This window comes from Anoplophora glabripennis, unplaced genomic scaffold (assembly GCF_000390285.2).
Source record: "Anoplophora glabripennis isolate ALB-LARVAE unplaced genomic scaffold, Agla_2.0 scaffold695, whole genome shotgun sequence".
Classification (NCBI taxonomy): domain Eukaryota; kingdom Metazoa; phylum Arthropoda; class Insecta; order Coleoptera; family Cerambycidae; genus Anoplophora; species Anoplophora glabripennis.
In genome coordinates this window covers 33,896-47,403 of record NW_019416777.1, presented here as the reverse complement: position 1 = coordinate 47,403, position 13,508 = coordinate 33,896, and the positions used below count along the sequence as shown (strand labels likewise).

The 13,508-nt window shown below is 32.0% G+C and overlaps 2 protein-coding genes across 3 annotated transcripts; one reads left to right on the top strand and one right to left on the bottom strand.

Annotated features, from left to right (window-relative positions):
• The first annotated feature begins 453 nt into the window (after positions 1-453).
• LOC108913480 (MRG/MORF4L-binding protein) lies at positions 454-1,970 on the top strand. The gene is made up of 2 exons (XM_018719034.1): positions 454-609; positions 922-1,970. The coding sequence occupies exons 1-2, from the start codon at positions 537-539 to the stop codon at positions 1,521-1,523; spliced, it is 675 nt and encodes a 224-aa protein (XP_018574550.1). The 5' UTR covers positions 454-536; the 3' UTR covers positions 1,524-1,970.
• A 4,437-nt stretch (positions 1,971-6,407) lies between these two features.
• On the bottom strand, positions 6,408-11,778 carry LOC108913481 (cysteine-rich protein 2-binding protein). Of its 2 annotated transcripts, XM_018719036.1 has the most exons (9): positions 11,638-11,778; positions 11,439-11,489; positions 11,099-11,368; positions 10,761-10,954; positions 10,637-10,710; positions 10,379-10,566; positions 10,030-10,323; positions 6,728-6,909; positions 6,408-6,613 (listed from the first exon to the last, which is right to left on the bottom strand). In XM_018719036.1, the coding sequence occupies exons 1-9, from the start codon at positions 11,663-11,665 to the stop codon at positions 6,440-6,442; spliced, it is 1,455 nt and encodes a 484-aa protein (XP_018574552.1). In that variant the 5' UTR covers positions 11,666-11,778; the 3' UTR covers positions 6,408-6,439. The 2 variants fall into 2 exon arrangements, with proteins under 2 accessions (XP_018574552.1, XP_018574551.1); XM_018719035.1 differs by having other exon boundaries at positions 11,099-11,388; positions 11,439-11,778.
• Positions 11,779-13,508: the final 1,730 nt, after the last annotated feature.

The following is a 13,508-nucleotide window of genomic DNA, read 5'->3' as shown; positions in this document are numbered from 1 at the left end:
GCCATTATTCTATGGCTAGAAATTGGCCTCAATGATTTGGGATCGAGGGGGATTATCCCTCTTTATCCTGCCTCATCTCGTGTAGGCCTGGACAGCCTTCGTAGGTGGGCCCCATCCGTCGTCTACCCCGACCGCAAATGCGACCGGTGTAGGCGCTTTGTGGGACCTCCTTTTGTCGTGGCTGGGCCCCGCCGGCTAGGGCCCTTTCTTCTGGCGCTCTTCTTGCTTCGCCGGCTCGTCTGTGTAAACCCCGGGGGTGGTGTGTCATGTTTCTGTGTGGTATGGTTGGGTAGGGTAGTGCGGCTAAGCAGCCTGGGATGCGCTTTGCTAAGGTGTTATTTATGCTGTGGTGGTGGCAACTTATAATTTATAATTATGTTTTGTCGTGGCAGGTCGTGACACTTCTGTTTTCTGTTAGTAATCTGTGGTGGCAACACTGCGTCAACTGTTTGACAGTTTGACATTGACATTTTGTTTTTATTTGTTGAAAATTTGTTTATATGAATAAATTTGATTATTACGTATAATTTGTTGGAATGGAGGATATTGAATGGAATGTTGTTAACGAAGGACAATTACTAGATGCTATGGTTGGACATAAACCTGTAGGTAAGTAGCAAGGTTATCATTTTTATGAACATAACCAAATATAAACTATATAGTATATTCGCATTCTTTTTAAACAGTAATTCAAATTATATTTATAGTGTAGCTGAATCAGAAATGTAAAATTATATTGTTTACAGAACTTGATATGTTAGGAATGTAAATTAGTTACTGCACAAATGCATCATCAAAAGTGTGAATATAAAGTCGGGTATTAGTATAGGTAATAATTAAAAATAATTACGACAAATAAAAATTTGTCGTCATTCTGCAGATCAGTTTTTTAATTATTTAAATTTTTGAGTTTTTTTTTAGGTGTGAACAAATATTTTCAGATGGCATTTATATGTGACAAATTTACAGAAAGTTTGCATAAAGACGTTGATCCGGAGAAAATTTGGGCACATTTAGAAACAATGTACAATCTCGAGGTCCTTGATGAAAGTGAATCTATACCTTTTCCAAACAGTGAACGTGAATTTAATCTACCAGAATCTGATTTTGGTAGTTTAATAAATAAAAAGGATGAGGAAAAATCTAAAAGTCAAGTACAGAAAGGAGACAAGGAGACACCGAAGCTCGTAAAAGAATTAAAAAAAGAAGAAAAAACACCAGTAAGAAATCAAAAAGAAAGGAGAGATAGTAAGGAAGGAAAGGATAATAATAAAACTCCAACAGTTGCAAAGAAAGAAATAAAAAAGGAGCCAGAAAAAAATAAACTATCGATTAAGGGACGAAACTCAAATGTAACACCAAAAGATGACAATAAAGGTGCAAAAAATAAAAATGAAGATACTCCCAAACCAACAAAGAGACCAACAAGAGGTAGTTTGAAACCAAATGATGATTCGGGCTCTAGTGGAAAATCAAGCCCTGTTACCATTACACCGTCAAACACAAAAAGAAGACGCATTTAAGATGTTTGGCCAAATGAATCAAAACCAAATCCAATTAATGTATATATGTTAATGTTATGCTTGGTATCTAGTAAAGAATGTGATAGACTTCAAGAGCTTTGAGACTTTGGACAAAATAAACCAATGGGAATCAAGTTGGCTTAGTACAGCTTTGCTTCCTTGAAAAGTTAAGCGTCTTGTGTGTTTTAGATAAAAAAATAGTCATATTCATACTGCCCAAAAAAAAACTATAACAGACATCTTGAAAAAATGAAATTAAAAAAATTTTTTTTGAGGGCCCATAACTTTTTGAGAAAGCAAAGTTCTACGAAATTAACTTGTTCTAAGTCGGTTTATACTACTCTTGAAGTACGTCACATTCTTTACTGTACACCCTGTATAAGGCAAAAATTTTATATCAAAATTGGTTTTTATCAGTTTTGAAAGAAAAAGAAGTTGATTTATATTTTTATATAAAGACGCCAGAAGCAAACTGTTAAATGCTAAATATGCAAAATGTAAGGAAAAAAGAATTATTTTGCATCCGGTTATTTATTCCACAAAATATTGGTTTGGTTATTAGTTATTTGTCAGTACTATTATTAGTTACCTAAATAATATTTCATTTTTACCTTGTTACTATATAAATGTATATTGACAGTTATGTTTTCAAGCTTCTTACATGACATAAGATTAACAAGTTCAGAATAATGTTTTATTTATAGTTCCTTAAAATAAGTGAACAATCTTTAAATGTAACAAATCAAAAAATAGTTATTTTGAAGTTTTTGTACAAAAAATAAATTCTGATTTATTTCTTAAAAAGTTTTTGTAGCTTGTAACGCATGTCCACATCAGTTGATTAATTTGGTATATGTAGTGCATTAATTTTTTTCCATTCATTTGATACATCCTCTCCCTTCTGGTATCCATGTTTGTAGCATTTTTTATTACTTGATATTTGCCATATCTAACTATCTATAGATCAGATTTTCTTGACTCGAAATAATTATTCAATTTATTCTTGTTCTGAATATATTTTTGGATGTCATGGATATAGCAGTGTTTCTTTTAGATTATCGATCGCAATTTTTTTAAAATGCACATTTTTGGTATCCTCAATTGACTGATTGTAAAATAATTTGCTTTTCAAGACATGAGACGATGCAATATTTCGAAACAAGTTGAATATACAGGGTACCTAACTGTTGCTTTGAAGAAAGTATTAAAATGTTTATTAAAAAGAGTCGGAACAATTCTTTTATTTTTTTTATTTGAAATTTTGACAAGGTTAGTTAATATTTTCTTTATTAAATTTAATTAATTAAATATGATATTGTAAGCTAAAGAGATTAACTCTGGTGTTGATATAAAAACGAATCGCAACATTCTACTAACTATTGAGGATGAAATTGAATCTTAAAGAAAAATGGACTAACCTTGATACAAAATACTAAAAATTACCATTTATTCATAAGTGTATCAGCAATACTTGGAAAACATTAAAATAATAGTTTAGATAGGTTACCGCCAATAGTTACAAGTATATAAAAACTGTCAATACACAGGGTGTTAATTAAGTATGTACAGTAAATTCAACAGACGATTATTTGAGTGATTTTAAGACAAAAAGTTCATATAAATATTGGTCCGCAGATGCTTCCTTTTCAAGATACAGGGTGTTAAGCTTTTGTAAAAAAATTGCTATTTTGTAAATATCTTAAATACCCTTTACATGTTACATGTTATTAATAAAAAATTATAATTTCCATAAGAAACTTTTCCCCATGTTTCTTGTGTCCAGGGATATGCAATTAGTGGATTTTATTTTTTTACAAAAATTAATCAAGATATGAAAAACATTCAAGAGACAAAAGAGTTGTATTTTTAGTTGCTTAATTCAAAAAATATATAAAAATTATAAAAAAGTCAGTGGCATACATTTTTTTTGTCAAAAATATTCCTTAAGGTACCGCTCGGGACACCACTGGACTTAATAAATCTAATCAAGTTAAGATTAAATTAGCCCCTTTATCACTACAAATAACACTGCCAAGATATTTATGAAATGGCAATTTTTTTACAAAAGTTTTAACACCCTGTATCTTCAAAACGAAGCATCTGTGGACCAATGTTTATATGAACTTTTAGTCTTAAAATCACTCAAATAATCGTCTTGAAATTATTGTAGGTACATATTTAATTAACACCCTGTATATTGGGTCTGGATCCACCGTAAATGTTTCCAAGACAAAAATATATGCAGTTATAATACATATCATATACACAGGGAGCTTATCTTGTAGTTTTCTTATTTTGTACTGATCGTAGCTATAATAATTCATTATAACATGTATTTAAACATATACTTGTGTTCAGAAAGCAAATTCTGCGAAAATTCGTTAAATAAACACTTATGGCTATATTTTTATGAATTTCATAATCAGTAAGTGATCAAGATGATTCTTTGAGTGATTTTATTTTATTTGAAAAAAAAAATCTTTCGATACAATTGCAATTGAAAAATTCGAGAAACTATGGCACAATTTTATTTTCCAAGCGAACCCCTTGCTACCTTTTTAACAAAGGTACAAAATTTTACACCAGTGATTTTTTTTTGGATATGTCTAAATTAGTTTGTAATTTAAATTTTATTTCTATAAAAAAATCTGATGATCTTGATGTTTATTGAAAAATAAATAAAAAGAAAAATGATTAGTATTTCGAATATAATGAGATATCTTTTTTTTCTGCAAACACCACAAGGAGTTACAGGTCGAGACTGAATTTTCAAAATACCCAGTGGTGTTGAATTTTTTAAGTTTTCAATGAGTATTTCTGCCACAATCATAATTGTAAACTTCATCATTCTATATCTCTAGAGATATTTTAGTCGGTATCTCGAAATTTATGGCAATATAACTTTTTTGGCTTAAAATCACTTAAAGAATCACTCCTTAAAGTTTGTCTTACCCTGTATAATGACAAAATTAGCCTACAGATAGTGCAAACCCTTTTGGACCCGTTTCACAAAGTATGTGTAACCTGTAACCAATAAAGTGCCTCTAATAAAAAGTATTATTTTACTTCACTCTTTCATTTGCTCCAAAATATTTAAAGGAATTAATGACATCCTCAATATACAGGGTGTCCCGAAATTAGGGAGCAATATTTCTATGGGGTGTTCTATATCGAAAAAGATTACTTTTTCTTTATATAACCGTGGGTTCAAAAGTTCTTCTTAAGGAAGTTATAGCCACTTAAAGGGGCCATTCTGATGATGGTTTTTTCTAAATAACTCCGAAACCAGTTGAGATAAATTTATGAAATTTGGTAACGATCTTAACCCTTACGAGGTCAGTCCGCTACTAAAACGAAATTTACAAATTTTCATCACATACGTTCCAACACAGGGGGAGGGGGGGAAAATTTGCCATAACTTTTTTGTGCTTTGGCTTTTGACTGAAAAGGATGAAATTTCAGGGTTTTCTAGTAAAAAAGATACTCTTGATCCATAATGGTAGAATGTTCCATTTTTGTGTAAAATCCGTTTAAAAATAATGTTACATGTGTATCCGGGAATCGAAATTGTCAATATTTTCTATCGTAGCGGGTTGTCAAGAACAAAAACGCGTTTGGCGTCATTTGCATTAATAGTTCAGTTATTTACTTTTTTCGAATTGTTATTTTCACAGAGATTTATTATTTTTAGTAAATTATTATTTGACAAAGTAAAAAAAAACAATTGAAATTATTAAATAGTAATATGTACAATAAACTAATAAAAATAAATGAAAACCACACTATTAATAAAACTTATCTTTATCTCAATAGTAATTTTTATAGCAAATGCTCAAAAAGATTTCCATTTTGCTGAATACATTTTTCAGCTCGATGTCGAATTGCCTGCGGAGACCTCAAAATGTCAAAATTATTTTATCTGATTTGATTCACAGCCAAATGAATCCTCTGTAATTCTTCCACAGGATTTACTGTAGCGTAAACTACAGCCTTCATCCTACTCCACAAAAAGTAATCTAGAGAATTTAGGTCTAGAGATCGAGGTGGCCATGGAATGGGGTCACCTCTACCTATCCACCTGCCAGGAAAATGATCGTTTAACCAATTCATGACATTATGGGTAAAGTGAGGTGCCCTGTCTTGTTGATAGTGTAACGTTAAGCGTACGTTTAACGGAATATCATCCAATAGTTCTCTTACATCATTTTGCAGAAAGTTTAAGTATCCTTCTGCATTCAGACAAACGGGAAACTGAATTAGTCCAAGTAGCTGGTCCCCTAAAATTCCTGTCCACACATTTATTGCAAATCCATTTTAATTTGTGCGCCTTATTGCCTGTGGCCTACATTCCTAAAATGTTGCATTTTCGACTGATAATAATTCGCAAAAAGTAAATAACTGAACTGTCAATGCAAATTACGCCAAACACGTTTTTGATATTCAAAACCTGCGACGATAAAAAATATTGACAATTTCGACTCTCAGTGACACATGTAACATTATTTTTAAACGGATTTTACACAAAAATTGAACATTCTACCAATTAGAACTTTTCAGCCAAGTCAAAGCACAAAAAAGTTATGGCAAATTTTACCCCCTCCCCCCTGTCGGAACGTATATGCTGAAAATTTGTACATTTTGTTTTAGTAGTAAGAGTTCAGCTAGTTACTAAATTTTATAAATTTATCCCTACTGGTTTCGGAGTTATTTACAAAAAAACATCATCATAGTGGCCCCTTTAAGTGGCTATAACTTCCTTAGGAAGAATTTTTGGACCCACGCTTATATAAAGAAAAAGTAATCTTTTTCGACATAGAATACCCCGTAGAAATATTGCCCCCTAATTTCGAGACACCCTGTATAAGAAATAAAAAACAATTTAACAAAAACAAATTTATTAGAACAGCATCACAATTCTACCTCTCTAATCTACAGAAGAATGCATGTTTCGAATCATTTACATCATTCCGAAAATATTTGTCATAAAAATCCAGTTCCACATTTTCAACTTTAAATCCAAATTTTTGATATAGGAAGAGTGCCGGATTGTTTATTGATACATGTAGTGTAATGTCCTTCCCTAGGCTTGTCTAAAATTAATAGAATTTATAATGAAACTTTAAGTTTTAATTGTTATTTTAACTATTAAAATATTAAAAACAACAAAGAATTTTAAGATTTTTGCATATGTTAAATGAACTTACTTGAATTAAATGATATACCATAAAAGTAGCAATACCACAATTTCTCCAATTTGGTCTAGTGAATACGAAAGATATATAATTTTCGGTATGTTTTACATCGGGTACAAGGAATGCAAACCCTATTATGAGTCTTTTATATAGTACAACACAACTGAAATCTGGATACTGTAATGTTTCTGTAACTGAAAATATTCAATATTAAATCAGTATCGTAGCCGGGGACCGCCTAGCCAGGTGTCTTGGTCGGCGGATTTCGATCTGCCGAGGCAAGCATCACGGACACAGGCTGGAATTTGGATGAGTGACCTAAGGCAGGCTCGGGGACGTGGCTGTGGCAGCCTACCAGAGACCTGGGTTGCCCAACATTTGCCGCATGCCTGTGGTCCCCGATAAATGGTAATGAGAACAAAGCAAAGAAAATCTCTGTAACTCAGGACCATGCTATCATACATAAACTGTACGAGACTTTGCCACCAAGCCACCCGTGTAGTAAATAGGATGGTTTGAAGAAAAGTACTCGAGTAATGAAGGAGGGTGTACAAGGGGCCTAATAAGGCCTAAGTGCTGCGGTGGAAAAACAATTCCACCACCCTCAGACATACATACATACATACAGTATCATAGCCAGAAAAGGTTTGTGGAACGAAAATGTAAAAGAGAGACGAAGTCTTTTATAACAACCAAAAGATAACATTTTTCATGTTGAATTGGAAATAAATTATTTTCCTGGCAGCTTCAAAGACCATGGGGAGCCCACAGTACTTCATCCTCCCCCTGGTGCACCACTAATTGAAATTATTATTTTTTTCTATTTAGCAACTCAATTTTCTTTAGTTTCTATTTAAATTTTAATACTAGCATTCTACATATTTTCTATTTTCTTCATACATTGTAACTTTTAAGAAAAATTAAAATTTTTTGACAAATAAACCTGTTTGAATCTATCGATAAAAAAAAATGTATTTGTGAACTTACAAGGCGTTGCCAGTATTAATCGGAAAACCGCCAGGTGGCAGAATAAATATGTATTTTGTAGCAAAAAGTTTTACAAGAACTGGCGCAGCTTTCCGTTTTTGAGATGCAAGGTGTTGAAAAACTATCACATTTTCTCAAATATCTAAGATGTTTGCGCAGATCAATGAAACTTGCATAAAAATTTTATATCTTTTATAACTGCATAAATTTGTAGTCTATAATCGACAACAACAGTGGTAAAATAATTAATTTCTTTATTGCTATAAATTAATTATAGATGCTTAAGTATATGTAAAAATTTAAATTTGGTCACGTGATCAAGAAGAATTGTGATTTCATTTATATAGTGGGACTGAGAACACAACTTCCTTCTCGTCTGTTTGCAATGAGATATACGACACCTTGTAAGATATTACCATAAAGTAAAATAATATGGCAAGACTTGACCCATATTTTTTTATTTTTGCAAGATATTACCTAGCTGGCATTTAAAAAATTTAATATCTTTAAAATAGAGTAAAAAATACAAGAGCCAATAACAAAATGTCACAATTTCAAAAAAAAAATCACTGCCATATAATTGCAGAATTTCCTGAAGGTACAGGGTGATTCACTATATTTTGCCCCCCCTCTAACTTTTTTATTTTAAGAGTTATAAAAAAAATGTGAAATACAAAAGTTGCATGATTTTTTATAAATTTTTCGAAAATGATATTTGAAAAACAAATGAAGTCCAAACAATATGGCCGCTGATGCCACATTGTTAATTTAAATGGAACACCCTGTATATTTTTACATATTTGGATAGAACGTTCCCTGTCGAGCATAGTTGTATAAGGTTTGTTGGGTCCATCTCTAACAATAAAACCTTTTCGTTTTTTAATAGTAGCTCGCTTATTGTTAGAGATAGACCCAACAAACCCCAAATGACTGTGCTCGACAGGGAACGTTCTATCCAAATATGTAAAAATATACAGGGTGTTCTATTTAAATTAACAATGTTAACATCAGCGGCCATTTTGTTTGGACTTCAATTGTTTTTCTATTATTTTCGAAAAATTCATAGAAAATCGTGCAAAATTTATATTTCACATTTTTTTTATAACTCTTAAAACAAAAAAGTTAAAGGAGGGGTCAAAATATAGTGAATCACCCTGTACAGTTAAAAGAAACACCGATGATTGTTGAAACTTATGACGTACATTATTTAACATCCCTATTCTAAGAACAAAAAATCTCATGGATAGTTTTACAGTTTTAGTTATTTTCAATTTATTCAAGTTTTCAGTGATGTTGAAATTCTGAGATGTACCAAACCCGTATCTCCACTACTGATTAACATATCTGTATGCCAACTCGGCATATATTTACTTCAAATTAAATAAATCATTAATCTAGTGCAACTTCATTTCATTCATCAATATAAGATAATAAAGATTCTATGTATCACTAGACATTGGCAAAAATTTAACTGTTAAGGCTGACATTTTATATACAAGAAGAACAAGAACATCCATCTAAACTATAAAAATGTTGAAATACGAGTATTCCTTTAATTTTTCGCAGGGAAAGATCACAGAAAGCATGGGCAACTATGTAAACAACAGAATGTACCTTTCCCGTTTTGTGGAGAATTTTGTAAAAAATACGCAATAATTGTGATTAATTCATGTGTTAATAATTTCATAAAGGCATTCTACAGAGTGTGATTAAGTTTTTAGTAACATACACGATTTTCTGTATATTCAACAGGCGTGTGAAGTTCAGAAAATGTAATGAGAAACATAAGTAAAAATATGCTTTTTTCCCGATTCTGTTAGTTTGTAAACTGTCTTATACTCTGGAGAAAACTTGTACAACTGGAACAGTGAAGAGATATTGTTTCTAACTTGTTTAGATTTTCTAAAACTCTTGTCAAAAGACTGGCTACACTGAAAATTATGCATAAAAATGACCCTTTTAAGAACTTTTAAACTGTGCTCAGAGCTCAAAGTTGAGATTTGTATTGTGTACCTCCCTATGATAATAGTTGACAGCGAGCTTTGTTCTTCAACATTGAAAGGATAAGAAATAGTGACGCAAGATGTGTTAAATGTTTAGCTATGCTCAGTATAGAAAAATTGTTCATAAAGCAGATAAATGACTTCAAACACAAAATTATTGACCAACTGCCATCCTAAAAAATAAATAATAAAATATGATATATATTTTTATTTCATCTGCTTGTACATTGAAAACAAATTATGTTGTAAATTTTATTAAAATTTGCATTTTGAAAGTTTTCTCTGTGGAACCAGAAATCATCCCCTAAATGAACTGATACTTACGATCTATTCCTGGCCAAAAAAACTGATTACAAAGACTGTTTATCGCTGGAATATGTTCTGGCTGAACATATGAATAATCTATCGGAGCTCTAGGAGGTAGTTCGTAATTACCATTTTTTCGATTGGCTACAATTTGCAATTCTGCCATTAACTGTAACCACAAGGGAGTAGTTTCTGTGTCTCTTTGAATGAAAGGCTTGAGATATAACGCACTATAAGGAGATAAAATTTGTTCTTTCCTTATGCCTCCCGTTAGTTTAAACTGCATCCTTTGCCCCTTTATGCGAGATATATCTAATTAGTTAAAAACAGTTAGATGTTAAAACATTTCTTTGTTTTACATACTTACTATTTATTGACGTATTATAATGGCAATACGGATCTAGCAGTTTGACGCAGTTTGTTCTTTTCTCGGGTTCGCTCTTATGAACTACATTTTGTGATTGTGATTGTTCCTGGAAATCTGTGATATCGAAATCTGTTGTTAGTTCGTCAGTCGAAGAAGAAGTTGCTGAAGAACTTGCTAATTTCATCAACCTAAAAGCATAGTTTAAAATATAAAAGCTGCACAAAACTTACAAAATAATAACGTTTAAATAAAACATACTTTTTAGATGTATTTCCTATACTTGGTAAATTGATTTTTCTTTTATTTCCACTCCCTGCCTTCTGTTTAGTGTTCTGAAAATGAATTATCAATTTGTTGAATTAATATCTTAATATTGTGCTACCTTCTTAAAGTCGGTAAGTAATGTAATATCTTCTTTTCCATCAGCACTATGCATATTGCTAATATTAAAGGATTGAATTAGATCATCATCTTTAATATATGTTGATAAAATACCCTGAAACATTTCTGCATCAGGTACTGATATTTTCTCATTTTTCATTTTCCCCTTTTGTTTTTCCAAGTTCATTAATGTATCTAAAACAATGTAAAATATTGGAATGACAAGGTGATGTCTTTAAACCAATTTAAGATAAAAGTATGTAGACACTATTAGAAAATGCACGCTTTTATTAAAGTTAATTGAAAATTAAAAAATTATAAAGGTATTATCGATCTTACATAGATGTGATGTGACTAAAGGGCTGAGTTTAGGGTACATTAAAGTCCACCATGCTGGTTCATTAAAAGTTGAAGTTCCCGACAAAAAAATATATGAACTGAAATGTGACAACGTGCCAGCGATAGTGCCTGTCCATTTCTTCTTCTTTTTAATATCACTTGGAAACAGGATCTCCCAATTCCTATCTATAAATGTCGCTACATGGTTTCTCCAATGAAAAAATCCTTTTCTTGCCAATCCTGGACTTTTTGTTTGCAAATGATACAAAACTAAAATTACAATTTGTAACCTAAAAGATAAAAGTTGCAGGAAAGGACTGGTTCCGTTTATATGACTTACCAAGATAATTTGTTCCTTGAAAAAGTTTCGCTTCCTGAGGATGAACATTCACTACAAATAAATGTGAAAAAAAGGTCCCCTTTTAATCCACCAGGCACTGAGCCTCTTTTGAGACATCTAATGTGTACAAAATTTCTACATTCTGTACATTCCAACCCTTCACCAAAACAAATTTCTAAATTCTGAAAACAGTACTTACAAGTCTTTTCTTCTGTGAAAAATTCCATTTAGAATATTGGAAAATGTATAAATTTATAAACAAAATGCACAAATCATGCTTTCTGATCGTTTATAAACAAACAACATAACCTCGAAAGCCATAGAAAATATAGTGTTAATATCTTTTATCTATGGTGTTAATCACAGTGGTATTAATATTAATGACGATTTCGATTTATATGCATTATGAACGTGTAGTGCGCACTGCTATGACGTAAAGTTCGCTACGAGTGCTACAAAGTTTTGCCCGAGACACTCTGAGCATGCAATTAAATCGAACACGCATCAAATTCTAGTGCTCGTGCTCATTTCATAACCTCTGTTTGTATGACTTCTGACTTCGTAATCGTTCAAGAATTGATTCTTGGTAATCGTTAACGCTTTTTTGTGTTCATATATAGGTATCAATTTGTATACTACCATAAAAACGCAAGAATGTGCTTTTCAGCTGATATAGTCTCTTTTCCAAATTTTTTATTTGGGTAAAACACTGATTTTTCAAAATCATCAAATAAAATGTATACAAAGTTTCCCTCCTGTATTATATGTTTTGTGGTTTCCCTATTAAATCTATTTTTTATTTTTTTTTAACTAAAAACAAAACCAATTGGTACATACAAACAGTAGTTAAGTAAGTCTAATTATTTATTTACCACATCTTCCGGATATTGGTGTACCGTAAAATTATTTACTTTTATTTGCTCTCTAGAATTATTAATAACATATTCTTCAGATGAACTCTCTGAAGAAGAAAATACATTATCTAGAAGCAATATATTTAAAAGATCTTCTACTACCGCCATTTTTAACTTGCACTGCACTATTGAACTGACTATTTCGTCAATGCAAGAAAATTTGCATTCTCGCCAAATTCGGTGCGAACTAACTTGTAAATCGAACACATTCGATAGGCAAAGTGTGCACTCAAAAAATAAATCGAAGGCAGAAGTTGTTTACAGTGCGCACTCAGTGCAAAAGTTCATGTAAATCGAAATCGTCATAAGTTTTCTCTGTTTTCTATGCTCGAAACCTTGTAAATTGTCAGCATATTATTACCAGTATCTCTGATCTGATCTCTGCATGTGACTCATTGCTCTTTATTGTGTTAACCTGTAACAAGTTTTTTTCCCCAGAATTCCAGATAGAATACTCCTAAAGTCCGCTCCTTAAACGCGGCCAACATAATTCGTCATAATTTAATTTAATGTAACTATGAAAATATAAATATTTAGGTATTATACCAAGTTCGCTTGGCCTCATGTAACATAACCTAACCTGACTTACATCTATTCTATTTGGGAAAAAATGTGCTAACAAATAACCTTTGAATTTAGGCAAATTTAAAAAAGTAGCTTAGCTTTTTGGTTATTTTACCTTCGTGTTTTAAGTTAAAATTACTGCATAGTACAAACAGCTGGTTTCCAATTGCATGGGAACTGCTCCTGAAATGGTATACTATTGTACTCCTTAAAATACTTTAAATTTAAACAACTAGTTCTCCGAGCGAACATATAAGCATTTAAATATTTTCTATCACGCGCGCTCGCTATGGGACCTATAGTGTAGGGGGTTAGATGCACGGAAAGTGCTAGATAGTACAACAGCGTGATTTATTATGAAAATAACAACACGCTGTTGTACTGTCTAGCACTTTCCGTGCACCTAACCCCCTATGCTATAGGTCCCATAACGACTCGCACTTGTGATAGAAAATAGTATGTGCAACTCGTTCGGAAAAGTTGCCATAGCGCCACTTGGGCGCTTTCCGCACTCGCTTCGCTCGTGCGTCAACTGCGTCCGCGTGGCGCTATTGGCNAAATCGAAGGCAGAAGTTGTTTACAGTGCGCACTC

Bases quoted from the DNA above. Each gene is read 5' to 3' on its own strand.
- LOC108913481 (XM_018719035.1), bottom strand. From the start codon at position 11,665: ATGGAATTTTTCACAGAAGAAAAGACTTGTAAGTACTGTTTTCAGAAT. The intron at 11,389-11,438 runs GTAAGTCATATA...TTTATCTTTTAG, and splicing joins TCAAGGAACAAATTATCTTG to GTTACAAATTGTAATTTTAG. The intron at 10,567-10,636 runs GTATGTTTTATT...CTATGCTTTTAG, and splicing joins ATAGGAAATACATCTAAAAA to GTTGATGAAATTAGCAAGTT.
- LOC108913480 (XM_018719034.1), top strand. From the start codon at position 537: ATGGAGGATATTGAATGGAATGTTGTTAACGAAGGACAATTACTAGAT. The intron at 610-921 runs GTAAGTAGCAAG...GTTTTTTTTTAG, and splicing joins GGTTGGACATAAACCTGTAG to GTGTGAACAAATATTTTCAG.